Source organism: Bufo bufo, chromosome 1 (genome assembly GCF_905171765.1).
Source record: "Bufo bufo chromosome 1, aBufBuf1.1, whole genome shotgun sequence".
In the NCBI taxonomy this organism is placed as follows: Eukaryota; Metazoa; Chordata; class Amphibia; order Anura; family Bufonidae; genus Bufo; species Bufo bufo.
In genome coordinates, this window is record NC_053389.1 from 7,720,140 (window position 1) to 7,748,090 (window position 27,951).

A 27,951-nucleotide genomic window follows, 5' to 3' on the forward strand; every position below is an offset into this window, starting at 1 on the left:
ACTGCAGCTCCAGGAATGTCCGCCACAGCCTCTTCTCTGTCACTTTCACTTGCATTTTTGAGCCTCTATAAAAGGCAGAAGAAGCTGCAGGAGCGGACGGACGGACAGATCTGTGCTGCACGGTGAGGACGCCGGCAGCTGTGAGGAGCAATATTACCGAGGTTAGTCACCAGGTATGTGCTGATGTCAGGGGCCCAGGACCCACTTGTAAGCATGAGGCAGAATTATTAACCCTGTAGATGACAGTTACGCAGGCTGTCTGCACCCTTCACACCCCTTCCCTTTTTTTGGCTAGGTGCAGAAGTGTTCTCTACATCTAGATGCCGCACATTTCCTGCAGATCGTCACCTCCCGCCCCCCTGTCAGTGAATGTCTAGTTATCGGGGACGTTTCCATTATATTTCACCGGATTAGGCTACATTCACACGACCTTACGTGTTTTACAGTCCACAAAAAAGCGGATACACAAAAAATACAGATGATGTCCGTGTGCATTCCGTATTTTGCGGAACGGAGCAGCCGGCCCCTAATAGAACAGTCCTATCCTTCTCCGTAATGCGGCCAATAATAGGACATGTTCTATTTTTTTGCGGAACAGAAATACGGACATACAGAAACGGAATACAGAGTTCTTGTTCTTGTGCATGAGCCCTTATTCTGTGTATTGTACCCTGATCGGTGTGTGGGAAGGAGATGATCACTCCTATCATCCTCACTTGAGTGTTTACTACAATGCTGTGCACCCCTCCCCCGGCGCGGGCAGTATGGGGGGGTCATCCTCCTGCGTCCTCGAAGCTTCCATGACGCTTGTAGATTACTCGGTACCAGGTGCCGCTTTCTCTCCTATTAATCCCTGTGAAAATCACTAATTTTGAGCAAAAGCTCCAGATTATATTAAAAAAATGTTAATTTTCACTGTCCAATTGTAATCCATTCTATGAAACCCGTGTGTGGTCGCTGCGCCCCTGGACGACCTCCTTAAAGGGGTTGTCCAAGACTTTGATTGGCCATTCACAGAACAGGAAATCAATATGAAGATCAGCGGAGGTCTGCCCCCCCCTCTGTCAGTACCAGACACGACAGCGCCCTGCACTGTGTAGTGGCCGTGCTCGGTATTGCAGCCCAGGCTCATTGACTTGAATGCGACTGAGCCGCACATAGGCCGTGTGACTGATGAACGTAACGTCACAGACCTAGGAAGGGGCTGCAGTACGGCCGGGGGGCCAGGAATTGGATGTGGCCCTGAGGATAGCCAATCAATGTGAAACACCCAGAAAGGGTTGTAGCTTTATATTATGTATCAGAATAGGAGAAGTGATTCATTTCCTGCCTGAGGATTGTGCTAGACACAGCAACTAACATGAACAAACAAAGCTGCAGTGAAAAGCATGGGGGAGAAGTAGAACAGGAACTTGTGGCTCTAGTGAGTGTGATTTCCATACCAGACTTCATCTGCATGTGCGCAGTTATAAAGGGGCGCTCGACCTAAAGCTACTGTCCAAAAAGTACATAAAGAACCAAATCAAACAAAGGAATCAAAAATATTAGGCCCCTTTCACAAGAGCGGGTTTTCCGTGTGGGTGCGATACGTGACGTGAACGCACAGCACCCGCACTGAATCCTGACCCATTCATTTCATTGAGTCTGTGTACATGAGACTTCTTTTTCACGCATCAGTTCTGCGTTGTGCGGCTACAGTGCGTTTTTCACTGATGGTTGCTCGGAGAAGTTGTTTATAAACCTTCAGTTTTTTTTATCACGGGCGTGAAAAACGCATCAAAACGCATTGCAGCCATCCCTCCTCTCTGCACTGCCCCACAAACCCCATCCTCTAAACCCCTGCTCTGAAAACACTGCCTCCATGCCTCCCATAAACCCCATGCCTTATCCTACGCCGCCCAGGTCCCTGCCGACAAGGATCCCCTCACCAACTCTCCAGCCGATCCAAAAACAGATTCCACAGCTCCTGGGGAAAGCTCGCTCCCTGCTCGTCCGCCTCCGGTGCCAACTCCCAAAACCGATCCCACTGAAAACGAGACAATGCGTCCGCAATTGAGTTTCCCCCGGCACATGAGTCGCTACTATCCAAGCATTCAATGATAAACAACCCAAAACCAAATGCTGAAGCAAGCACACAACAGGAGGAGACGAAGCCGAAATGCAAATGATGGCCTCTCTAAAAAGGAAGCCCACACCCTTAAAACATCCCGCTGTTCCCAATTAAGCCGCACAAAATGATGAGGAGCCTGAACCCCCGTTGTCGCCCGGGCCAACTTCCTACAAAATATCCGCCCAAAGGATAATACGGCAAGCAAAATTAAGTTTACCCAATAAAAACTGCAACTTGCGAAGCCGTGTTTTTTGTCACCCACACGCAGCCAACACCTCTCGCCGTAGATCATTAACCTTGTCCTCGGGCAAACTGCACTCCATAGCCATAGTATCTATGACGGTAAAACTTAAAGGGAACCTGTCACCGGGATTTTGTGTATAGAGCTGAGGACATGGGTTGTTAGATGGCCGCTAGCACATCTGCAATACCCAGTCCTCATAGCTCTGTGTGCTTTTATTGCGCATAAAAATCGATTTGATACATATGCAAATTAACCTGAGATGAGTCAGAGCTTGAAAATATGACTCATCTCTAGTCACACAAGTAAGACATGACTCTTCTATGTTAATTTGCATATGTATCAAATTGTTATTTTACAAAATAAAAGCACACAGAGCTATGGGGACTGGGGACTGGGTATGGCGGATGTGCTAGCGGCCATCTAGCAACCCATGTCTTCAGCTCTATAGACAAAATCCCGGTGACAGGTTCCCTTTAAAACCAACGTAGGGCCTTCCGTTTTCTCCGACGCCAAGGGAACCCCAAAAAGTTGTGACATGGCTTCAAAAGAATATCACGGAGCATCCATTCGAAGTTGGCGGCCCGATGAACAAAAAGTCATCCAAATAATGGATAATCGAACCCCAACCGCCACACACTCCAGAAACGTACTGAATGTCTCAATGTAAACACACGAAACCGAACAACCCATGGGCAAACACCGATCAAAAAAAAAACATCCCAAAAACAACCCAGCAAGTGCTGACAATCCAGATGTACTGGCAAAAGACAAAAAGCCGCCTCAATATCCACCTTGGCCAACAACGCTCCCCGCCCATATGTCCGAACCCAACGAACCGCCTCATTGAACGATGTATACACCACCGAACACAACTCCAGTGCAATCCCATCATTACCCGAACCCCCTTTTGGAAATGAAAGGTGATGGTGGATAAGGCAAAACTTATTATGCTCCCTCTCCGACACAACCCTAAACGGTGACATCCGCAGATCCTGCATCGGCGACTCCCAAAAGGGGCCTGCCATGCGACCTAATTCCACCTCTTTCCGCAATTTTTCAGCAACCACCCCCATATGCTCCTTTGTTGACTTCAAATTCTTCTTCCCTTGCCAAAACGCGCCCTCCACGAACGGGATGCAAAAACCCTCTCTAAAACCCATCAACAAAAACCCAGCCGCCTTCGCATTTGGGTACTTAGAAAGAGAACCATCTCGGTTACCCGAATTGCCGTCCGCCCCTTTTCCAGCCACTTTCCCCCCACCCCTTTCCTCTACGACCTTTGAAGCACCTCTGCGCTCTGATTCCCACCACATGAAGAACACTCGTGCTTAAATTTGCACTTGTCCCCATATCTGCATCCACCCTCGTTAAACAGGAAACAGAACCCCTTTTGCGAGGCCGCCGAGCGCTCTGATTGCCCAGAACTTCCGGCACCTCCTGGAAAGGACCGCCCCGCCCTGACTGGAGCCATCACCCTCATCCATAGGACAATGCAGCAGCCCCCTGCAAATCAGATAAAGTACAACAATGCCATAGTCACAAAAATAATGATCACCCAAATTATGGTGCTAATGCTACACATCTGAGCTCAGATGTTTTTGTACAAAATGCATTGGCCAAGCATCTCACTTTATAAAAAGGTGTAGCATTAGCACCATCATTTTGGTGATCATTATTTTTGTGATTATGGCATTGTTGTACTTTGTCTGATTTACAGGGTGCTGCTGCATTGTCTCTTTTTTTCCTCTAGGTCTTTGCCATGGCAGCGTGCACCTGCGCACTGGGAGGTGCTGACTAACCCCCTTTTTTTGCAGATCCTCATCCACAGGCCAATATCCTTATGATCCCACCGGATGCTAGACCGAGCCGCTTTGCGTTGCCGAAATTGCTCGTCATACCTCAACAACCCCAGCCCCCCATATACCCGATACTCCTCCCCTATCGCGTCCAGGTAACAGAAAAGCGCGGAAAAATTCTCTGCCGCCTTCTCCCCAATGACACTGGCCAAGATCACAAACGCCTGCATCCAGTTGGAAAACGTCCGCGGAATCAAACGTTACCGCCGCTTGACCTCATCTTCCTTTTTTTATCATACTTACTTTCCCTATCTAAATTAAACCGTTCCAGCAGGAGTAAAAAAATATGTCCACGTACTCCCCTTTCCAAATTTTTTCTTTTATCTCTGGCCTCAAGTGGGCCCCCAGTGGCCCCTCAAAGCAAACATATACCTCCCCTCTCGCAACGTCGTCCAACCGCGTCTCCCCCCCCCCCCACCCCCGTCTCTCTCTCTCTCCTAAACACTCTCTCTCTATAACCCCGTCCTTATCCGCCGGCCCTTGTAACGATGCCCCCGACGACACACTGGCCCCCGTACCCACAGCCCCACTATTCCCTGTCCAGTCTACCCCCACTGCCCCACTACTACCCGGTACTGCTGACCCTTGTAAGCCCCAAGCCACCAAAGGTGACCCCATTAACATATCACCCAGCCCACCCGCTATGGACACTCCCGGGTCCCCCCCAACCCCGGGAGCCCCTTTGAGACAAGCAACTGCTAATGAGGACTCCCCTCGTATCTCACCTGGCTGCATGGACGCTGTGATACCACCAGCCGGAACAGGTGATAGCGGAATTTGACCGGCTCTGATCTCTCCTCCAGCTGTCATCAGGTCTTGACCCCGCCAACTTGCCGATGAAGCCTGGACATCTCTCCCACGCCGGGCAAGGTGAATGCATCCTGACCCCGCTGCTGAACCTGCTCCTGCACCCCCGCCGACTGCATCAGATGAGGGGGCAGCACGCCTCCCCCACCCAGGGTCTGGGGATGCGGGGAAGGGTCACTTCTGTGACTACTGGGGTTGGACTGGGCTTCCTTCGGCCACCAGAGGAAACTATTCTCAGGGTCCCCCCTCAGTAAAGGCTGATAGACCCTGGTGCAGGTGAGATCTCCAAAGGCAGCTCTAAATCTCCAGGATCTTTGGGCCCTTCTAGGTCCAGAGTCCGGGCCCCCTGGAGGATCCTCTGGCACGCTGAGGGGCCAGTCTGACCGCTGGCTCCTGAACTTCTACAGAATGGGGTCTGGAAGAAGCCGAGGATAAGGATGGTTCATGGACAACGCGTTACAGCCCGCGCCCTCCGGTTACCACAGAGCAGCAATATGTCACCCATAGGGGGCGCAATGTGCAAATATAATACAGATACAAAACCCCCCCCCCCCCCCCTTCATTGTGTAATGAGCGCAGCTGACGGGAAACACTGCAGTTCCAGGAATGTCCACCACAGCCTCTTCTCTGTCACTTTCACTTTCACTTGCATTTTTGAGCCTCTATAAAAGGCAGAAGAAGCTGCAGGAGCGGACGGACGGACGGCAAGGAGCGGGATCTGTGCTGCACGGTGAGGACGGACGGACGGACGGCGAGGAGCGGGATCTGTGCTGCACGGTGAGGACGGACGGACGGCGAGGAGCGGGATCTGTGCTGCACGGTGAGGACGGACGGACGGCGAGGAGCGGGATCTGTGCTGCACGGTGAGGACGCCCGCAGCTGTGAGGTGCTTCTACCTCCCCCCCCCCTCTGCAGAGCAATATCACCGAGGTTAGTCACCAGGTATGTGCTGATGTCAGGGGCCCAGGACCCACTTGTAAAAACATGAAGCAGAATTATTAACCCTGTAGATGACTTACGCAGACTGTCTGCACCCTTCACACCCCTTCCCTTTTTTTGGCTAGGTGCAGAAGTGTTCTCAACATCTAGATGCCGCACATTTCCTGCAGATCGTCACCCCCCTGCAGATCGTCACCTCCCCCCCCCCCCCCCCCCTCCGTCAATGAATTTCTAGTTATCGGGGACGTTTCCATTATATTTCACTGGATTAGGTCTCATGCACACGACCGTATGTGTTTTACAGTCCGCAAAAAAGCGGATTCTCAAAAAATACGGATGACGTATTTTGCGGAACGGAGCAGCCGGCCCCTAATAGAACAGTCCTATCCTTCTCTGTAATGCGGCCAATAATAGGACATGTTATATTTATTTTGCGGAACAGAAATACGGACATACGGAAATGGAATGCACACGGAGTAACTTCCGTTTTTGACCATTGAAATTAATGGTCTGCAAAAAAAAACGGAACGGACACGGAAAGAAAATACGTTCTTGTGCATGAGCCCTTATTCTGTGTATTGTACCCTGATCGGTTTGTGGGAAGGAGATGATCACTCCTATCATCCTCACTGGAGTGTTTACTACAATGCTGTGCGCCCCCTCCCCCGGCGCGGGCAGTATGGGGGGGGGGTCATCCTCCTGCGTCCTCGAAGCTTCCATGACGCTTGCAGATTACTCGGTACAAGGAGCCGCTTTCTCTCCTATTAATCCCTGTGAAAATCACTAATTTTGAGCTAAAGCTCCAGATTATATGGAAACATTTTTAATTTTCACTGTCCAATTGTAATCCATTCTGTGAAACCCGTGTGTGGTCGCTGCGCCCCTGGACGACCTCCTTAAAGGGGTTGTCCAAGACTTTGAAGGGCTATTCACAGAACAGGAAATCAATATGAAGATCAGCGGAGGTGTTCCCCCCCCCCTCCTCTGTCAGTACCAGACATGACAGCGCCCTGCACTGTGTAGTGGCCGTGCTCGGTATTGCAGCCCAGGCTCATTGACTTGAATGCGACTGAGCCGCACATAGGCCGTGTGACTGATGAACGTGACGTCACAGACCTAGGAAGGGGCTGCAGTACGGCCGGGGGGCCAGGAATTGGATGTGGCCCTGAGGATAGCCAATCAATGTGAAACACCCAGAAAGGGTTGTAGCTTTATATTATGTATCAGAATTGGAGAAGTGATTAATTTCCTGCCTGAGGATTGTGCTAGACACAGCAACTAACATGAACAAAGCTGCAGTGAAAAGCATAGGGGAGGAATAGAACAGGAACTGGTGGCTCTAGTGAGTGTGATTTCCATACCAGACATCATCTGCATGCGCGCAGTTATAAAGGGGCGCTCGACCTAAAGCTACTGTCCTAAAAGTACATAAAGAACCAAATCAAACAAAGGAATCAAAAATATTAGGCCCCATTCACACGAACGAGTTTTCCGTGTGGGTGCGATACGTGACGTGAACGCACAGCACCCGCACTGAATCCTGACCCATTCATTTCAATGGGTCTGTGTACATGAGTGGGTTTTTTCACGCATCAGTTCTGCGTTGTGCGGCTACAGTGCGTTTTTCACTGATGGTTGCTAGGAGAAGTTGTTTATAAACCTTCAGTTTCCACTTCACCACCATGACGGCCCAGAGAGATTGACCCCTGACCTCTGTAGGGGCAGGAACAGAGACAGGTTACAAGGACCCCTCCCACCACCATTCACCAGTGAGTTCCTGCCCCTATAGTGGCCAGAACAGAGAAAAGTCCTCTCTGGCTTTCAGGGAGGTGAAGTGGATAAGGACCTCTTTTTATTATGACACCGCATCGGCGGTGTATATTGCCTCCCTTGCGGGCCTTTTCATCCAGGACTGCGTCCCCTGGTCCAGCGGACTCCGTTCCAAAGCTGACAGGGAGACGCCGGGGTCACGCTCCCTTTTGTGGGAAGCCTGCCCTGAGCTGCGGCTGGGTCGCCTACCTCCCTGTGTAGGTAGCTGACCGGAAGGATGTTTTACGCAGGCGCGCGCGTCTGACGTCACTTCCGGGTAGCCGGCCGAAACCCGGAAGTGTATGTCTTCTACAAAAATGCTCACAAGCACTTTCCCGCTGCGCTCTCTGCATCGCTCACTGCATCGCTCTCTGTACACCGGAGGACATGTCGGACCAGGAGAAGGAGCCACAGCAGAAGGAGCAGACCGCTCCAGAGCGCCCCTGCGTGAGTAGCCCACCTGGGCATGCCGGCAGCTTGACAGATGGGGGCCAGTGGGGAGGGTGCCTTAGTATGCCACTAGTATGTGCCCCTCCCCCTGGGGTCTTCTGGTATACTGCATCTAATTTATGCAACTATACTGGATCGACATAAAATTGATGGGCTGCTCTCTCACTTTAGGCCAAGCTTGCTTTAAAAAAGCCGAGGAAGACCGCCAGATGCATCCAGTGCTCCGTCAGGCTCTCCGATGATTATGCTAAAAAAACTTTGCAAGGATTGTATTGCCAAGTTAGTGAGAGAAGAACAACCCTCAATTATGCAGGAGTTTAGATCTATGATTCAGGAGGAAGTTAAGTCTTCTCTGGCCTCCCTCCGTGAAGATACCCTGGGGGCTCGCCCACCCAAACGGCCCAGGATGGCGGACATTTCCTCCTCAGACTCCGAGGATTTGGAGGGCGATGCCCAAAAAAGAGGACGACGAGTACCCCCTATCTGAGGGCAAGATCGTCGAGGACTCTAAAAAAATTTCCTTCTCTCCTAGCGAGATGAGTGACCTTTTAAAGGCGGTCAGAGATACAATGGGGTGGAGGACATCCAGTTATCCCATACAGTTCAGGAAGAGATGTTTGAGGGATTGAAGGTCAGACGCTCCCGTGTATTCCCCATAAATGAAAACATTAAGGAGATGGTGATGGATAAATGGGCCCATCCAGAAAATAAATTACGAATTTCCAAGGAATTCAGGAACCGCCTTGTATTTGACCCGTCAGACTCTAAAATTTTTGACGAAGTCCCCAGAATTGACGTCCAGGCGGCCAAAGTTAATAAGAAAACCTCGCTACCATTCGAGGACTCCTGTCAGTTAAGGGACACCATGGAAAGGAAGGCAGACAGTTTACAAAAAAATCCTGGGAGGCAGCTATGTTTAGTGTTAAGACCAACATAGCCACTACTTCAGTCACCAGGCCTATGTACCTGTGGCTGAATGAATTAGAAAATCATCTAATTAACAAGACGTCCAGGGAACAGATACTGGACTCTATTCCCTTGTTAAAATCCACCACAGGGTTCTTAGCGGACGCCTCTGCAGAGACAATTAGATTCTCAGCCAAGGACGCGGCATTGTCCAACGCTGCCCAGAGGGCACTTTGGATGAAATCTTGGTCAGGAGACATCTCTTCCAAGATGAAGTTGTGTTCTATAGCCTTCTCGGGGGAATACGTGTTCTATCCTGTATTGGACAAAATTCTCGAGAAGGCTACTGATAAAAAGAAAGGGTTCCCTGAGGAGAAAACCCCAAAAAAGAAACCCTCCTTTCGTAGTCAATATTCCCCAAAATAGCTCGTTTCGTGGTAAAGGTAAATCCGGACGTTGGAGTTACCCAAAAGGGGGGAGGGGTAGAGGGTACCTCCTCAATCCCCAGAACAAGGGCGGTGAGAAACAGTGATGCCAGGATAGGGGGAAGACTATCCCAATTTTTTGCTCAGTGGCAGCAGACTTCTCCCAGCCCCTGGGCGCAAAATCTTATCAAGAACGGCTACAGGATAGAGTTATCTTCCCCCCCTCCGAATGTATTTCTGATTTCTCACCACTCTTCTCCTTTTCAGTACAGCCAGATTTGGAAGGAGGTCCAGAATCTCCTGGACTTAGAAGTAGTTATTCCTGTTCCCGAGCTTCAACGGGGGCAGGGATTCTACTCCAGCCTTTTCTTAGTAAAGAAGCCGGGGGGTTCCTTCCACATGATTATAAACCTCAAGAGGCTAAACAAATTTGTAATTTACAAAAGGTTCAAGATGGAATCCCTAAATTCTACCATTCCTTTAATTAAAAAAGATGCGTTCCTCTGTACAATCGACCTGAAGGACGCATATTATCATGTTGCTATTCACACCCAGTCTCAGAGGCTCCTGCGTTTTGCAGTAAGGGATCACAGAGGGTCTGTTCACCATTTCCAGTTTGTGGCTCTCCCCTTCGGGATGGCCTCAGCCCCAAGGATTTTCACGAAGCTGGTGGTAGAGATTCCTTACCTAGACGACTTTCTACTGATTTCAAACACGGTGGATCAGTCTATAGCAGATCGAGAGATCTTCTGTTCCCTTCTGACAGCTCAAGGTTGGGTGATAAACCTAAAAAAGTCATCCCTAGTTCCAGATACCAGGGTAAAATTCCTATGGGTTTTGCTGAATTCAGTAAAACAAACAACCTTCCTTCCAGCAGAAAGAATCCAGAACCTGCAGTCATCAATCAGGGCCTTCCTAGGACATCGCTCCTTCTCGTTCAGAGAAACGATGAGCCTTTTAGGTCAGATGACAGCCTGCATGGTAGCAGTCCCTTGGTGCCAGGCCCATTACATGGCCCTTCAGTCCTGGCTTCTAAGAAAATGGGACAAACAGCTGTCCTCTTTGGACAGGAAAATCCTGATCCCGGGCCACATAAAATCTTCAGTCCGGTGGTGGCTTCAAACAAAAAATCTAAAGAAGGGCATGGTCTGGTTCAAAACCCCAGTAGTGCATATTCAGACCGATGCCAGCGTAAAGGGGTGGGGCGCAAAAATATACTCCAACCTCTACCAGGGAGACTGGCCTCCGAAAATTGCAGCTCAGTCCTCAAACTACAGGGAGCTCAGGGCAGTTTGGGAGACAACACGAGCAGCCGCTCCAAAACTAAGGAACTAACATATAAAGGTCTATTCAGACAATGTAACGACCGTGTCCTACCTCAAGCATCAGGGGGGCACACGGTCTCAAAAACTAGAAGGTCTGTCCAGAAAAATCTTCCTTTGGGGGGAAAAAAATGTAAAGTCAATATCTGCAATTCATTTAAAAGGAAGCCTAAACAGCGCGGTGGACTTCCTCAGCAGGACTACCATAGACCAGGGAGAATGGTCTCTAAGCATCGACATCTTCAATCTGATTGTCCAGAGATGGGGCCTCCCACTGGTAGATCTATTCGCTACAAGGATAAACGCAAAGGTATCAACCTTTTGCTCCCTAAACCCGAGGGACAGGCCCCTAGCGATCTATGCCTTCTCCCTGCACTGGAACTGGGATCTTGCATATGCCTTCCCTCCGTTCCCGTTAATCCCAAGGGTTCTCCAAAAAATCATCAGGGACAGGGCTAGAGTAATCCTGGTCACCCCGTACTGGCCCAAGAGGAGCTGGTTCTCGATTCTAACCAACCTCTCCCCACAGGAAGCATTTATTCTCCCAAGGAGAAAGGATATCCTGATCCAGGGGCCGGTTCTCCATCCTCATCCAGAAATCTTCAACCTCTCGGCTTGGATCCTGAGTCCGACCTTCTAAGACATAGAGGTCTCTCTGAGGGTGTTATATCTACCTTGAAGGCCAGCAGAAAGAAGGTGACTAACTCCATTTATTTTAAAATCTGGAAAAGATTCTGCACCTGGTCAGGTGACGAAGCCCCAGACCAGACTAAACCAAATATACAGAGGATCCTGGATTTCCTGCAAAAAGGACTAGAGTCAGGGTTAAGTCCTTCTACCCTTAGAGTCCAGGTCTCAGCGCTTAGTGCCTTTTGTGAGAATCCTAAAATTTCTGGAGAGGAACGTTTCCATACCCTGGACGTCAAACGAACAGTACTAAAATACCTAGAGGTCACTAGAGACCTAAGAATGGTGGACAACTTACTAGTACTCTTCTGTGGTAAAAATAAGGGGAAGGCAGCTTCCCGATCTACCATTGCCCGATGGGTAAAACAGGCTATTACAGACTGCTACAAGATCGAAGGCATCAGTTGTCCAGAGGTCATTCGGGCTCACTCCCCGAGAGCCATATCTGCCTCATTCGCTGAAAGGGCAGAAGCTTTCCTAGATCAAATATGCCAGGCCGCAACCTGGTCCAGTGTAAACACCTTCATTAAACATTATAGACTCTACTTATCCAGGTCTTCCGACCTGACCTTTGGTCGCAAGGTCCTACAGGCCGTTGCCCCACCCTAAGACGTATATAATCTGTTGTGTCTCTCTGGGCCGTCATGGTGGTGAAGTGAAAAGCCGGAATTAGACTTACCGGTAATTCATTTTACACGAATCCACCATGGCGGCATGATATCCCACCCAAAAAATGACTTGGTATGAGTTAATACCAAAAAAATAAATAAATAAATAAATCAACTTTTGAGTTGTTTCACTTCTTAACCGGTGGTTGTGGCACTATAATCTGGAACTCACTGGTGAATGTTGGTGGGAGGGGTCCTTTCAACCTGTCTCTGTTCCTGCCCCTACAGAGGTCAGGGGTCAATCTCTCTGGGCCGTCATGGTGGATTCGTGGAAAATGAATTACCGGTAAGTCTAATCCCGGCTTTTTTTATCACGCGTGTGAAAAACACATCAAAACGCATTGAACTTGCGCAGAAACAACTCACTGCAATCGCACACAAAACAGACTGAACTTGCTTGCAAAATGGTGCAAGTTTCACTGAACGCATCCTAAACGCATCCGTCATGCTTTTGTGAAAGAGGTCTTAGACCTGGAGGAAAATGCTCCGATATCGCATGTCTGTGAGCGGTAAAAGTATGTGAACCCTCATGACAAGCGTATTATGGAGTCATTCCCTTCAATGTCCCCCATTCCTAATCCAAATAAAGACACAGCACCACAGGTGGATTTTATTGGCCACAGCAGCACCTGAAGGCTCGCCCAAGAAAAAACATAAACACGGGGAGGGTCCTTGGAGCCCCGTAAACCAGACTGGTACCTGCCCCGCCCCTCAATTAAATTAAATTACCTCTAGTCGATAAATGCCAGTTCAGAGGCAGAAAACGGTAACCTTGGGCAACAAACATGGGCAGATACCCGCCATATCTTGCCCCAAATTCCAATACCTTGGGAGTCCAGAGCCCACTTGGCTCCCTCCCCACCACACCAGATCCACCATAACCACCAACTCCAAGGACCCCACCACTGCCCACGAAGCAAAGCGGGGTGAAACCTCACCTCCTTGCATCCCGCTACACCCGCAAAGCTAACTCAATCCCGTCCTGTAAACCCGAACACCACAAGTCAATCCCCACCACATTCAGGTGTACTCCATCCCCCCTCCAAAATACCCCCTCACCTGTTACCAACTCCCTATGACACACCGCCAGACCGCCATTCCTCACCACAAAACGACTTACCGCCCTATTCACTTTTGTTAAGCCTCTTCACCGACCTAGCGTCCCTCCATTGCTTCCTTGGCACCATATCCGACCAGACCGTCAACAAACCTGGAAACTGAGCCCACAAACGTAGCAAATCAAATTTAATGTCCCTTGTGAGCTCTCTAAAGGGGCACACCCCCAAATAATTCCCCCCCACATGTAACACCAATACCCCCGGGGACATATCCAACCTTGCAAATCTATGCAACTCCGGGAGACCACGACCCCACAGGATTCCTCTCATCCCCAACCAGCGAATCACCGCCACCTCTCTAGGAAAACCCAGTTGTCTTCCTTCCGGCCTGACCACTGCACGCAACGCTCCCCAGAACACGTAAGAGTGCCCCATGATCCAAACCAGGCACGCTGAACCACCTGCAGGGAACACAGAATACAACATATCAACCAAAAAGGCCCTCAACATGCCCTATCCCCACACTAACTCCATTACCCTTTTTATAACAACGCTGGCCTAACATAGGACCGGAACCGGATAGACTTCCATCGACCAATGCGACTAATGATATTATCCCCCAACCCCCTCCTAGCCGCCTCCGTGGCCACGCCAATCCGTAAAGAATGACCTCCAAACAGCAAGGGGTCTCTATCCAACTTTGCTAAACAAGCTCGCAGTTCCACCGTAAACTGGAAACGAGAAATAATCGACCCATCCTCGTGAACCAACAACGGCCCACCGCCCCCAACCTTTCGCCCCCAAAACTCCCTAAGACACTGAACTGGGCACACAACCGAACCCACCACCTGGTATAAAACAACCCGAAAACCACGACCCAACTGATCTGTTTTTGACCACCTCCTAATTAGAGTCGAGCGGACACCTGGATGTTCGAGTTCGACGGTTCAGCCGAACTTCACAAAAAAGTTCGAGTTCGGGACCCGAACTTGACCCCAAACCCCATTGAAGTCAATGGGGACCCAAACTTTTGAGCACTAAAATGGCTGTAAAAATGTCATGGAAAGGGCTAGAGGGCTGCAAATGGCATCAAAATGTGGTTAAGAGCATGGCAAGTGCTCTGCAAACAAATGTGGATAGGGGAATGACTTTAAATAACATAAAATATTATAATTAAAAATAATAAACTTGATCTAGAGGACGAGGTCCATATGGAGTAGGAGGTTGAGGAGGCGGTGGATGTGGCGGTGTAGGTGGAAGCGGCGGTGGAGGAGGAGGAGGTAACCTACACTGCTTTTTGGTTTTAAATTTATTTATATTTTTTTAAATTAGGGTACACCCCCAAAACATTGGAAAATATAACCTGTGATGACCCCCTCCAGTCGTGCTAAACAAACGTTCAGACAATACCTTAAAGGTGTAAGGCCGAGTTCACACGAACTGTGACCCGTGCCCGTGCTGCGCAATGCACGATCGCCGGCCGTAGGTCAGCCGCATCGGATCGCGGACCCATTCATTTTAATGGGTCCGCGATCCGCCCGTTCTATCTTTATGCGGAATGAAAGTATGGGACGCAACCCCACGGAAGCACTCCGTAGTGCTTCCGAGGGGTCCCATTCCGTGCGGCTGTTCTGCAATTCCGGATTTGCGGACCCATTGAAGTGAATGGGTCCGCATCCGTGATGTGGAATGCACACGGAACTGTGGCCGTGTATTGCGGCCCGCAATTTGTGGGCCGCAATACGGCCACGGATCACACACGTTCGTGTGAACTAGGCCTAAAGACTAAGCTCAGGCCATGTGCCCAGAGACCCAGAAGTTGAAGGGGGCAGACCCGTCATTCAGGACGTGTAGGCGTGTGCACACTTACTGCCCCACCATGTCGCACGTCCCCATGATGTCCACGATCCAATTTGATATCTTCTCTATCAACTTTGATGTTCTTTTATGCGCCTACCATGGTGATCACCGGTGTCGGGGAATCGGGGTTCCAGGCCAGAGAGGGAGCGTGAGAAAGGGATACCACATCCAAGGGAGGTCAATAAATGAAATTAAATGTAATGGAGCGGAAATGTGGGACACAGTATTGAAGCAGAAGCATCCAAGTTATGGAGGGGGCGCGGGGCAATTACCCACTCCTGACTCGGGGAGGTAGTGACGATAAATAACAATACAAGACTCTTAAGATGCCCTGTTATTGGAATGATTAATAAAAATTTATAGGGAATGTCACAGGGGTATTTTGGATTAGGAAACGCTAGCCAAGAGAGGCCCTTCTGCCTCTTTGTTGACTCTAGATAACTTCTGCCTGATCACACGTCCCTGTGACGTCCAACATCCATTTGGATATCTTCTCTATCAACTTTCGATGTTCTATTCTGAGCCTACCATGTTGATTACGGTTATCAGCGAATCAGGGTTCCACGCCGGAGAGGGAGCGTGAGAAAGGGAGACCACATCCAATGGAGGTCAATGGCTGCAATGGGATGAAGCAGAAATGTGGGACAAGCTATTACAGCGGAAGGATCGAATGAAAGGGCCAATTAAAGACGAATTTTAGAAATCTAAGTCACCTATGCAGAGCAGGGGTTCGCCAGAAATGGGTTAATGTCACTCACCAATGGAACAAATTATTTTTTAAAATTTCTGTCCCTGTCACCTATGCAGAGCAGGGGTTTCACGGCAAAAATTGTAAAATGTCAACCCAAGAATGTAACAGAAAAATTGGTGAAATTTATTAAGCTGTCAACTAGGTAGAGCAGATGTATAATCACACCCAAAAATTGGTGAAATTCACCCGAAAATGTAACACAAATTAGTAAAATGACATAAAATAAAATGTGTAAAAAAAATTATTTAAAAAATTGATTTATGAGGTGGAGTTCCATATGGAGTAGGAGTTTGAGGAGGCGGTGTACGTAGGTGTGTAGGTGGAAGCGGCGGTGGATGAGGACGAGGTAGCCAACACTCGTTTTTGGTTTTAATTTTTTTTTTTTTTATTAGGTTACACTCCAAAAGAGTGTGAAATATCCAAAATACAAGAATGAGCAATTGCACTGTAGTATAACAATGGCTGGTTAGCGCCGGTATACATCTCTATTCTGCACAAGGTACGGACAAGTCCTGAGGGATCCATGCCTGGCTCATTTTAATGAACGTGAGCTTGTCCACATTGGCTGTGGACAGGCGGGTGCGCTTGTCTGTGATGGCGCTCCCTGCCATGCTAAACACACGTTCAGATATTGCACTGGCTGCAGGGCAGGCCAGCACCTCCAAGGAGTAAAGGGCAAGCTCAGGCCATGTGCCCAATTTGGAGACCCAGAAGTTGAACGGGGCAGACCTGTCATTCAGTACATGTAAGTGTGTGCACACATACTGCTCCACCATGTTGGTGAAATGCTGCCTCCTGCTAAAACGTTCCATAACAGCTGGTGGTGCTGGTTGTGGCGTGCTGCCACCAGCAGCGCGTCTACCAGTGTGCGATTGTACTCGCGCAGCTTACGATCACGCTCCAGTGAGGGAATTAAGGACGGTATGTTGTCCTTGTAACGGGGATCCAGCAACGTGGCCACCCAGTAATCAGCACAAGTTAGAATGTGGGCAACTCGGCGGTCGTTGTGGAGACACTGCAGCATGTAATCGCTCATGTGTGCTAGACTGCCCAGAGGCAACGAAAAGCTGTCCTCTGTGGGAGGTGTATTGTCTGTGTCCTCTGTATCCCCTCATCCACGCACCAGTGATGGCCATGAGCTGGTCTGGGTGACACCCTGCTGTGAACATGGTTCCTCCTCCTCCTGCTCCTCATTCTCCACCTCGTCATCCTCCTGAACTGTGGCCTGGTTGGACAGTTGTGTACCTGGCCTCTGTTGGTGCAGGAACCCACCCTCGGAGCCACTTGGGAATGACTGGCCGGAAAACCCTACGAAATGATCCCTCTTCCTCCTCCTCCTCCTGTGCCACATCCTCTTCCATCATCGCCATGAGCGTTTTTTCAAGGAGGCATAGAAGTGGGATAGTAACGCTGAGAACTGCGTTATCGGCACTGGCCATGTTGGTGGAGTACTCGAAACAGCGCAACAAGGAACACAGGTCTCGCATAGAGGCCCAGTCATTGGTGGTGAGGTGGTGCTGTTCCGCAGAGTGACTCACCCGTGCGTACTGCAGCTGAAACTCCACTATCACCTGCTGCTGCTTGCACAGTCTGGTCAGCATGTGCAAGGTGGAATTCCACCTTGTGGGCACGTCGCATATGAGGCGGTGATCAACCAATATTAACCGGACAGAATGATATCAAAACATCGGACCCCCAAGGATTCATAATGGACTTGATGGTGTTGTCGTGGGTCTCTCGTCCTGGGACGAATCCCACCTGTTCTCTATGAATACAGTTTTGAATGTAGGGGCGTGGTTTCAGGGCTAGTAATTTAGCGAAAATTTTTAAGTCTATACCGTGGACTGATGAACAGCAAGGCTTTTGGAGATGCTTTTATAACCCTTTCCAGCTTTATGCAAGTCAACAATTCTTAATCATAGGTCTTCTGAGAGCTCTTTCATGCGAGGCATCATTCACATCAGGCAAGGCTTCTTGTGAAAAGCAAACCCAGAACTGGTGTGTGTTTTTTTATAGGGCAGGGCAGCTGTAACCAACACCTCCAATATCATCTCATTGATTGGACTCCAGTTGGCTGACACCTCACTCCAATTAGCTCTTGGAGATGTCATTAGTCTGGGGGTTCACATACTTTTTCCACCTGCACTGTGAATGTTTACATGGTGTGTTCAATAAAAACATGGTAACATTTAATTCTTTGTGTGCTATTAGTTTAAGCAGACTGTGATTGTCTATTGTTGTGACTTAGATGAAGATCAGATCACATTTTATGACCAATTTGTGCAGAAATCCATATCATTCCAAAGGGTTCACATACTTTTTCTTGCAACTGTATATATATCTTATGTCTCTTATTTCTGTGGCTCTTAAGGACACGCCCGCTGCTGACGATGCCGCCAGTGCTTTCGATGCCGCAGCCTATCTGCCTGATAGAGAATGTTAACGGGAATACTCTGGTCATTAATAAAGATGCGGAGAAGATCCTTCTGGAAATCTCGCAGCCGGTGGTGGTTATCGCAATCGTAGGAAAATACCGGACGGGGAAATCCTATCTGATGAACAAACTGGCCGGGAAAAGAAGCGGTGAGTTATAAATGTTACGCCCAGAACACGTCACATGTGATATAATATCTGTAGAGTATTCGAGAAGGAGTGTTATATGAAGAATGGATTGTAACCCAAGTAACGGGGGATCAGGGCCGCCACTAAAGGGGGTCACTGCATGTACGCAATCCTCGAGACTTCAGGGCAGAGCCTCGCCATCACTCCTCTGAGTAAAGTGAAGAGTTCCCACGTCATGTTAGAGCCGATCGGCCTTGAGGAGCCACAACTATACCACCAGTCATACTCACATTAACCCCTTCACTGTCCTAGACCTGGTCAATTTTAAGGCTTCAGATTTCTGTGTCTTATTTGAGTTTATTTGTGAATTTTTCCAGGTTTTGCTCTGGGATCCAGCATCCAGTCAAAGACCAAAGGGATCTGGATGTGGTGCGTTCCTCACCCTCAAAATCCTGGACAAACCCTTATTCTACTGGATACAGAGGGACTGGGCGATGTGGAGAAGGTGGGTTACACCAATTGGACAGATATGAAGGGCTCTCTGTAGTGTGGATTACTCATTGGTGGGGTTGTCAGAGTGTAGAAAATGAGCTTGTTTTTTGTAAGAACAGCGCCCCTCTTGTCCTTAGTTTGTGTCTGGTATTGCAGCTTAAACCCATTTAAGTGAACAAAGCTGAACCCCAAGATGAGACACCGTCCATGGAGCAGTGGGTGCTGCTTCTAGACCAAAAGATAAACCTTTTTTTTTTTTGTACTCTTTAATAAATTTCTCTCCTAGCTTCATTCACTTAAAGGCATACTCCAGTATTTTAAGTTATATCCTGTCCACAGGATCAGGGAAATCTATTTGATCATTGGGTATCCTACTGCTGGGACCCGCACCGATCATGAGAACAAGGGCCCCTTCCCTACAGGGTTGAGCATGCACATTGCAGCTCCATTCATCTCTATGGGATTGTCGGTGGTTACACCACTTGGTTATTTCTGGCAGGTCCCATGGAGATGAATGTAGCGGCAATGTGCATGCTCGACCTGATGCTCCATACATTTTGCCCCCCCCCCCCCCGTTCTCATGATCGGTGGAGGTCCCAGCTGTAGGACTCCCACTGATCTAATAGTTATCCTCTATATTGAATAAAAGATAACTTAAAATTACTAGACAACCCCTTTAAGGTGGCCCTACGTCTTCAATAGTCATCAGCCAAACGCTCATTTCCTTCAGTCCCCCTCCCATACACATGCACACTTAGTCTGCTTGTTGAAATTCAGCAGGTGTGATCCTTCTTTCCCCAATATCTGTTGAAATATTGTCTGTATAATATCTCATACCCATTAGCCCATCCTACCGATATTGGCAGGTTTTGCCGCCGTTAGTCTGGCCTCCTTTGTGTCTTTTACGGGCATCAGAACAGTCGTCAGTCAAAGCTTTCCCTGAAATAACTATCGCTGGGATTGTGATAGGAGTGAAAATGAAGTCAGGGCTGAATACCAGGAAAGTGAGGAACCATGTCCAGGATTTACTTACTCTACTCAATCCTCTGCTGCTCGAGCAATGACCTCACAGCATAAGGCTTATGTACATTAGAAATCTACAATCTGTAATTCTTGGTGATTTTGAGAAATTGCATTAAAATCATATTCTTGTACGGCAGGGAGACTGTAAGAACGACGCTTGGATCTTCTCCTTGGCGGTGCTGCTGAGCAGTGCCTTCGTGTTTAATAGCTTGGGGACCATTGACCAGCAATCTATGGAGCAGCTACAGTATCCTTAATGCATATTCATTTAGGACTAAGCAGAGGCTTACATAGAGAAGTAAGGGCCCCATAGCAAGGATCAAACCAGGCCCCCCACACAGGACTGGAGGGTTTCTGCCTAAAACCTTACTTCATGTATACTGGCTGCTTGCAGCCCTTGACCGGCACCAGAACATAATTAGTAGAGTGCGGTTCTCCATCTTCTTCAAATAAACCCTTTTCAATGACCCTTGGAAATTTTTCCACTGCTTCATTTGCTAAAAGTTCCTTTAAAAGGAAGATTCCTGACCAAGTTTTCACCTCCAGCAGAAGAGGAGATGATCCCAACTTAGACTGGGCCCCCTCTTGCCCTGGGCCCCATAGAAATCGCATGGTCGGCCACTATGGTAGTTAATTCCCTTGGTAATACGTTTTATTAGATTTTATCATTCCATTTATTGTATTTATCTGCAATCCATGTGGATATCTGAACCTTATTCGGGGATGTGTCATCTTCCTCACCTTCTATTAGGCTGTGGTTCCCCTTTTTGTGCCTGCAGACCCTTTACAAATGTTCAGAAACCTCTTCAGTCACAAAGAAACATAAATAGTGTGAAACAGTAACAGGAGCCGAAGAGGATGGGGGAGGAGGGGGATGAAGCTGCACTGTCTCTACCTCAGTGTACTGCTCTAGAAGGGAGGGGCGAGCAGAAGGTTAGTGACGGCTCTCACATCACATGGGTCCATCTACTCAACAGGCATGGAGAAAGAAACTCTACAAAAGAATCCCAAATATTCAGGTTACACCCGAATGTTATCTGCTGACTTATTGCTCTATTTCCACCTGAAAAGACAAATCTACTTCACATAGAAATTAGTGGAAATTCAAACTGGTAGAATGTAACCGAGCGTACCATTTCGGTGGTTGATTCACTGGTGGTGCCACATAGACTCTAAGACCACGCAGTGTAATGTGCTGTAATTACACCTTTGCATAGCAAACCCACAAGAGATGCCAAAAAAGCCTCCAGACCTCCCATCCTCCAATGGCCTCCTAATACTATTAGGTCACTTCTGTTTCCAGGTCCCTGGGGCAGCACTTTGCATTTTGTAGGTCCTGGTGGTGCATCTGCTGCTACCACTGTTTCTCTCACTCTCTGCTGTACTGACAGGCTGGCTCAGCTTCTTCTGTATGCTGCACTCTCTCTCTCTGTAGTCTGACTCTAGGTTATGCCAGGGAACTTTCCTCATGGCTCCTGAGGCTTCAAGCTTTGGCCTCCATGGCCAGCAGAGCTTAGGGTGCTCTGGCTGGCATGGGCACGTCCAACAAAGACATTCCCTTGCACACCCTTCCCCTAGCTGGGGGTAAACTAGACTGACTAGAAACTGGTCCCCACCCTTCCTGCTGGAAGAGGGACTCGCTCACCTCTCTCCAAAGGAGGGTAGAATAGAATGGAAAGCTCCATTCTACCTAAGTACAGTTCTGCCGTGTTTTCTGCCACCTGCTGGTGAACCAGGGACATTACATGAACAGTTACATAACATTAATACACATGCACAGTGTGGAGGACCTGGAATAAAATACACAGTCATATTAGCCCATAAAAGACAGTAGCAGGGTGCAGAAGTGGTAACACCACTCTGGGATGTTACATATATATGTACCTAGAAGAAGTGCTACTATATACAGGAGTATATATTGTATAGATGTGTATAGTGTATATACTGTATATGTACCTTGAAGAGCTGATACTATATACAGGTGTATATATGTGTATAGTGATGCTGAAGGCGGGGGGCGCTAACACTGATTGGATTTACATTTCTCTTTTCTTCACATCTGGTGGCATTAGAGGCGGAGCTTGTTAAGAGCTCATTTGCATATTTTCTTCATTCACTTTACATTTTGTTCATTGATAGCCATAAACTATTAATCCTTCTATTAGTGAAAGCTTACTTTTCCACACCTGCCTAGGACTTTTGCACAACACTGTATATAATCTCCATTCTCCTTTACATTAGATTTCTCTCTTTCTCCTCCTTTCACCTTTTCCTTAACAATACAATCTCCCAGTTATGTGACCGAACTGACAAAACTGATTAAGCTGAAGTCGTCCTCCGGAGCAAAAGACGACACCGGCGAATATAAGAGATTCTTCCCGTCATTCACCTGGTGCGTCCGAGACTTCACTCTATTACTGGAGAAGGACGGTAAACCCATCACAGAAGACGAGTATCTGATGACATCTCTGCAGATGAGGAGAGGTAACATTTCTCATTTTAAGCATTTGTTGACAATAATTTCTGTAAGTTTTGATAGGTGCGAGGGCTCCGGGTGCTGGACCGGGGCGGGGGTGGACTTTTCATGTCTAGGTAATGTGTCTGGACGTGAAGTTCCAGCTGCAGGTCGAGTCTCATGACTTTAGTACTTCACTGATCCAAATATTGGATTCTTATTGATTTCTGCCACATTTACACAAAAAAAATGATAATATAACTGCTCAGAGTTCCCCAAACGCTGCATATTTTTGCCCCATCTTCCTGTTTCTCATGTCGGCTCTTTCCTTCCCCTGATCTCCACATCACTGCATCCTGGCAGGATCTTGCCCTGTTTTACTTCCTGTTTTCTTCAGCTTCCTGTTGGGTTTTCTAACCAATCCCAGCATGCCTTGCTTCACCTAAATCACATGAAGATGGGAGGGAACAGTGGCGCAATCCCTCAGGAACGTTGAGAGTTCAACTTGAAAGAAACTCTTGGTCATCAAGACTCTCTATTACCACTGCTCCGCTCTCACACTTCTCCCTTTCCTAAGGACTAAATGCTGTAGATAAAGCAGGAATTCCTGATGAGAGTAGAGTAGAAGATAACACGGCCTGTCTATGTTCCCTTCATGTTCATCACTATATTACGGTATGTGGCAACTCATCAGGGGCCGAACCAAATTAGTGATACGGTAGAGATGAAGTCTCACCGACTGCTGTACAATTGGACGTTTCATGTAATTGTTTTGTCTTGAGATTAAGAACTTCATTACTGAAAAAATATGAAGAAATGTTCACTTTTAATTATCCTTCTGCTGCATTATCAGTGAAGAAGACGTCTTCTTCTGTCAATGGAAAACAACAGTCCAAGTGCTTCCTTCATCTTCTCCTTTCCTTAAATCCCATTTTGTCTCATTATGGGATTAAAATTGATAAATTTATCAAGAATTTCGCTGTGTGTCCCAGGAGCTCAGCCATGTCCTCCTCCTCCTCCTCCTCTTCATGCATCTGGCTGTAAGGCAACTGGCTGCAGTAGGCCCTCCCCGTCCCTTCCTCCCCCGAATGTGCAGTAGAACAAAAAGATTGTTTTTGTACTTAAAATTTAAAAAATATAAAGTAAAGTTTATCTTTGTGTAATGCTGATATAGTCAGGTGAAATGTAATATCGCGGTATAGAGGATGGGGGTGATGAAGGGGAGGATACAGTCCATGATCAGTTCTAGGGATATGGCATTTTCCACGTATGACGCTGATGTCATATTGCCAGGAGATGGCATCAATGTAATATTTGTGGGGATCAGACCCCTGTAACCCGCTGGCCAATCACAAGATCAAAATGGCAGCAGAGTATGGAGGCCATGGACTCTCCATGTGGCCTCCGATAAAAGTCTAGAAAAGCCAACAAAAACCCGATAGCATCACTGCCCCTTCGCTCTAGTGATCGGGGGTGTCTACAGCTGTGAGACCCCAGGTGATGAGATACTGATAGCAGATCCCGGAACCAAGTTATAAGGTCTAGACTCAAGAGCCAAGTGATGGTGACGTGGTCCTCAGTCTGATATAAACTTCCAATCATGTGGTCCTGACTGGTACCAAGTGTCAGCTCTACTGTGACAACCCCGGTGTCCAATGTATGGTACATACTGGTACCTGCAGCTGCCAACAACTAGGAAGCCCCATTGAGAAATCTCGACAAGCTTTTCGGCCGGTTCACCCCTGAGCAGAGTGGCGTTCACTTACTGTATAGTAACACTGATAACTTATCTCTTCAAGGTACTGACAAGGAAGCCAAGAACTATAATTTACCCCGTGAGTGCATTCTACATTTTTTCCACACGCACAAATGTTTCGTATTTGACCGACCGGCGTCAAAGAAAAATCTTCAGGTTCTGGAAGAACTAGAAGAAAGTGAATTGGAAGAGGAATTTGTGGAACAGGCAACGAGATTCTACAGTTACATGATCACCGAGAGCCGCGTGAAGACACTGGCTGGAGGAATGGAAGTCACCGGGAGAAGTAAGTCACATAGTGAGGAATAAGTATGCACGCCCTCCATTAATGGACATCTGTCAGCAGATTTGTCCCTCTGACACTGGCTGACCTCTACCATGTGCACTTGGCAGCTGAAAGCGTCTGTGTTGGTCTCATGTTCATATTTGCCCGCATTGCATGGGAAAATTATATTTTAATGTATGCAAATGAGCCTCTAGGAGCAATGGGGGCGTTGTCGTTACACCTAGAGGCTCTGCTCTCTCTGCAACTGCCGCATCTTCTCCACTTGACAGAGCGAGGCGTGACAATGTTTACCTTATTGTTTAAATCACGTTTTTATGTGATGATTTGTTCTATTGTTCATATTACTATCCAATCTATATAAAAAGTCCTGAAATCTTTCAGTTTTCACACTGACCCCTATAATAGGCTGACAGTAACTGTAAAGATCATTTCTTAGCAGTCATCTCATTATCATCACAGGCAGGAATACAATAGCATATCACACCTATATAACTCAGGGTCCACCATTTGAAAACAGATGATCACAGCTCATCTCCTCCCCTCCCTGCACAATGACCTCTGCACGTTAAGGAGCATGCCCACAACACTCTCCCATAGAAGTCTGCAGGTTCCTATAGTCCATGTAACTGTTGTAAAGCATATCTCTGACTGCTGTTAACTGCTCAGGGATGATGGCCGTACAATGCTCCATGTTGGATCTTTACTTGTATGTTCTAGTGTTAGCGGTTCTCGCTGACTCCTATGTGAAGGCAATTCAGAGCGGAACAGTCCCCTGCATGGAGAATGCGGTTCTGGCTTTGTCCGAGATTGAAAACACAGGAGCTTTACAAGACGCACTGTCCGAATATGAACGGGAGATGGACAACCATGTCCTGAAGTTCCCAACAGAGACACAGCAAGAATTCCTGAACCTACACATGGAATGTGAGAAAGAGGCCATCAAAGTCTTCCTGGGACGATCACTGAATGATAAGGACCAGAAATATCAACACAAGTTGAAGGTCAGTCCCAGATCCAAATGTCCCCAAAATTGTTTGAATCTCTGTATTCTTATGTTCTGAATTCCAATCATTAGTTCTCGGGACCAGCATCACAATGCCGAGGATAGTCCATGGTCACTGTAAAGGTAGAGAGGCTGACAGCTCCCTCTCCGGACTTCTCCATGCACATACACACTCAGATCTGCTGACAGCTCCCTCTTTGGACTTCTCCATGCACATACACACTCAGATCTGCTGACAGCTCCCTCTCCGGACTTCTCCATGCTCATACACACTCAGATCTGCTGACAGATCCCTCTCCGGACTTCTCCACGCACATACATACTCAGATCTGCTGACAGATCCCTCTCCGGACTTCTCCACGCACATACATACTCAGATCTGCTGACAGCTCCCTCTCCGGACTTCTCCATGCACATACACACTCAGATCTGCTGACAGGTCCTTTTCTGGACTTCTCCATGCACATACATACTCAGATCTGCTGACAGCTCCCTCTCCAGAGTCCTCCATGCACATACACACTGGCGTCGGCTGACATGTTCCATGTGAGTTCTTCCGACAATAGCCTGATGTGTCTGGGGGCCCTAAGACAGTGACTACTCTCCATTAACATGGGGCAATATGGGGATTCACTATGTCAACAAGTTCCCATGATGCAATGAAAAACTATTTCACAATCACTGAACCAAAAGTTTCCAAATTATTGCAGATCGTTTGTATTCACCCCGAAGTTTGAGAAGATCTAATAGATTTTTCTCACCACCTGCTCCAGCACAGTCCTGCACAATACTGGTGGTTTCCATGATGATTGCAGAGGATTTGCAAAAAAAAAAATTCACTTTTTTCTAACAGGAACTGATTGATAATAAAATGAATGAATATTCCACAAAGAATGAAACGGCTTCAAGAGATTTCTGCAGGAAACTTCTCCGACAGCTGAGTCTGACTATGGAGGATGACATATTGGCCGGAAGATATTCCAAACCTGGGGGACACAAATTGTATTTAATGGAGAAGCTTAAGGTTATGGAAACTTACAACGTAACTCCTGGAAAAGGCATAAAGGTAACAAGTTCACAAAGATGATGAAGGCAAAATAAGAATCACATTCAGTGACCTTCCAGACAGCGATGTCGTAGGAATCCTAAACAATTAGCAAATACATAATTACAATGTGAAATTCCGATTGGGCTGGAGCGTCCCCTTCACTACCCTTTTGGATATCTGAAATACGATTCCCTTAAAAATAGTCAAACTACAACTGCATAATTCAGGTAAAATGACACCCGCCCCCCCCCCCATAAGCATTTTCATTTTTTGTATCCACAGGGTCTGGAAGTGATGCAGGAGTACGTCTCTGAGAAGAAGGACGTTGAAGCTTCCATCATCCAAGCAGACAACACCCTGACTGAGAAAGAGAGACAGCTAGCAGGTGAGAGACGGGCAGCTCCTGAAACCTGTAGTGTCATGGCCCCCGGTATTTGACCCATTGAGGTCTCTGGACCTCTGTGCTTAGAAAAGGGACAAAATTATGACCCTAACTATACGCTGCAAAATTCTGACAAAGGTGTAGTAAGAAACTGTGCAGAAAAAAACTAAAAAGAGGCCACATTGATGAATCGAACCCTCTTTATTAGGATTGGTGGGGTTCCCTGTACCAACTAATATAGAGTTTCTTGGGTTCCACTGGTGGGGGACCCTCTGATATTTATCTATTAATACTTATCAGTATGTACTCACTATTTTAGAGGAACGGGCTCAAGTGGAAAATGCAGAGAGGGAGAGAGAAATTATGGAGCAAAATAACAGAAATCTGCAAGAACGCATGGAAGACCAAAACAGGAGCTTCAAGCAGCATGAACAAATGGTCATGGACAACATGGAACGAGAGAGGAAGATGATGATGCAGCAAAACGAACTGGTGATCAAGCAGAAGCTTAAGGTAGAGTATTGTAGAGCTGCCCGCGGACATTAGATGTTTCTTGGTGGAGCATGACCCAAAACTGGTCAACACCATAAAATGCATACAGTTTATTAAGTGGTATTGTTCTTGTACCATCTCTCGGGGGTTGTGTATCAGTTCCGTCTGAGTAGCAGTTGCTGACCCTTCGAGTCTTACTGGTGGTGTCTTGCTGCTCAAGTATACTGTAGTCAACAGCTTTAGTATTTTGCAGGCGTTTTGATAAATTTCTTCCTTGTCTCATCTCTTTTTTGTATTCAATTTTAGGAGCAAGAAGTGATGATGAATGCAGGGTTTCACGACAAAATGAACGCTCTGCAGAGAGAAATCAATAGTTTACGGAGTCAGAACAGCTCAGGTGAAGGAAGTTGTATTGTATTGTAAACTACTTTGAAAAAATAAACTCTTTAAAAAAAACTCCTTAGCAAAAGTTAAAATTATTGGTGCAGTAAAGTTCCCATAATCTGGATCCCACATTATGGAATTCTTGGTAATCCAGCATAAGAGAAGAATGGTCCCGA

At 47.6% G+C, this 27,951-nt stretch overlaps 1 protein-coding gene across 3 annotated transcripts; it reads left to right on the top strand.

Moving 5' to 3' along the window:
- On the top strand, nt 1-27,847 carry LOC120991047 (guanylate-binding protein 2-like). Of its 3 annotated transcripts, none has more exons than XM_040419942.1 (11): nt 1-122; nt 18,264-18,475; nt 18,832-18,959; nt 20,107-20,216; nt 22,263-22,453; nt 24,224-24,466; nt 25,184-25,467; nt 26,323-26,535; nt 26,800-26,902; nt 27,219-27,412; nt 27,698-27,847. In XM_040419942.1, the coding sequence occupies exons 1-11, from the start codon at nt 16-18 to the stop codon at nt 27,812-27,814; spliced, it is 1,902 nt and encodes a 633-aa protein (XP_040275876.1). In that variant the 5' UTR covers nt 1-15; the 3' UTR covers nt 27,815-27,847. The 3 variants fall into 3 exon arrangements, with proteins under 3 accessions (XP_040275876.1, XP_040275881.1, XP_040275887.1); XM_040419947.1 differs by lacking the exon at nt 1-122 and adding an exon at nt 5,843-5,947; XM_040419953.1 differs by lacking the exon at nt 1-122 and adding an exon at nt 5,849-5,959.
- The last annotated feature ends 104 nt before the right edge of the window (nt 27,848-27,951 follow it).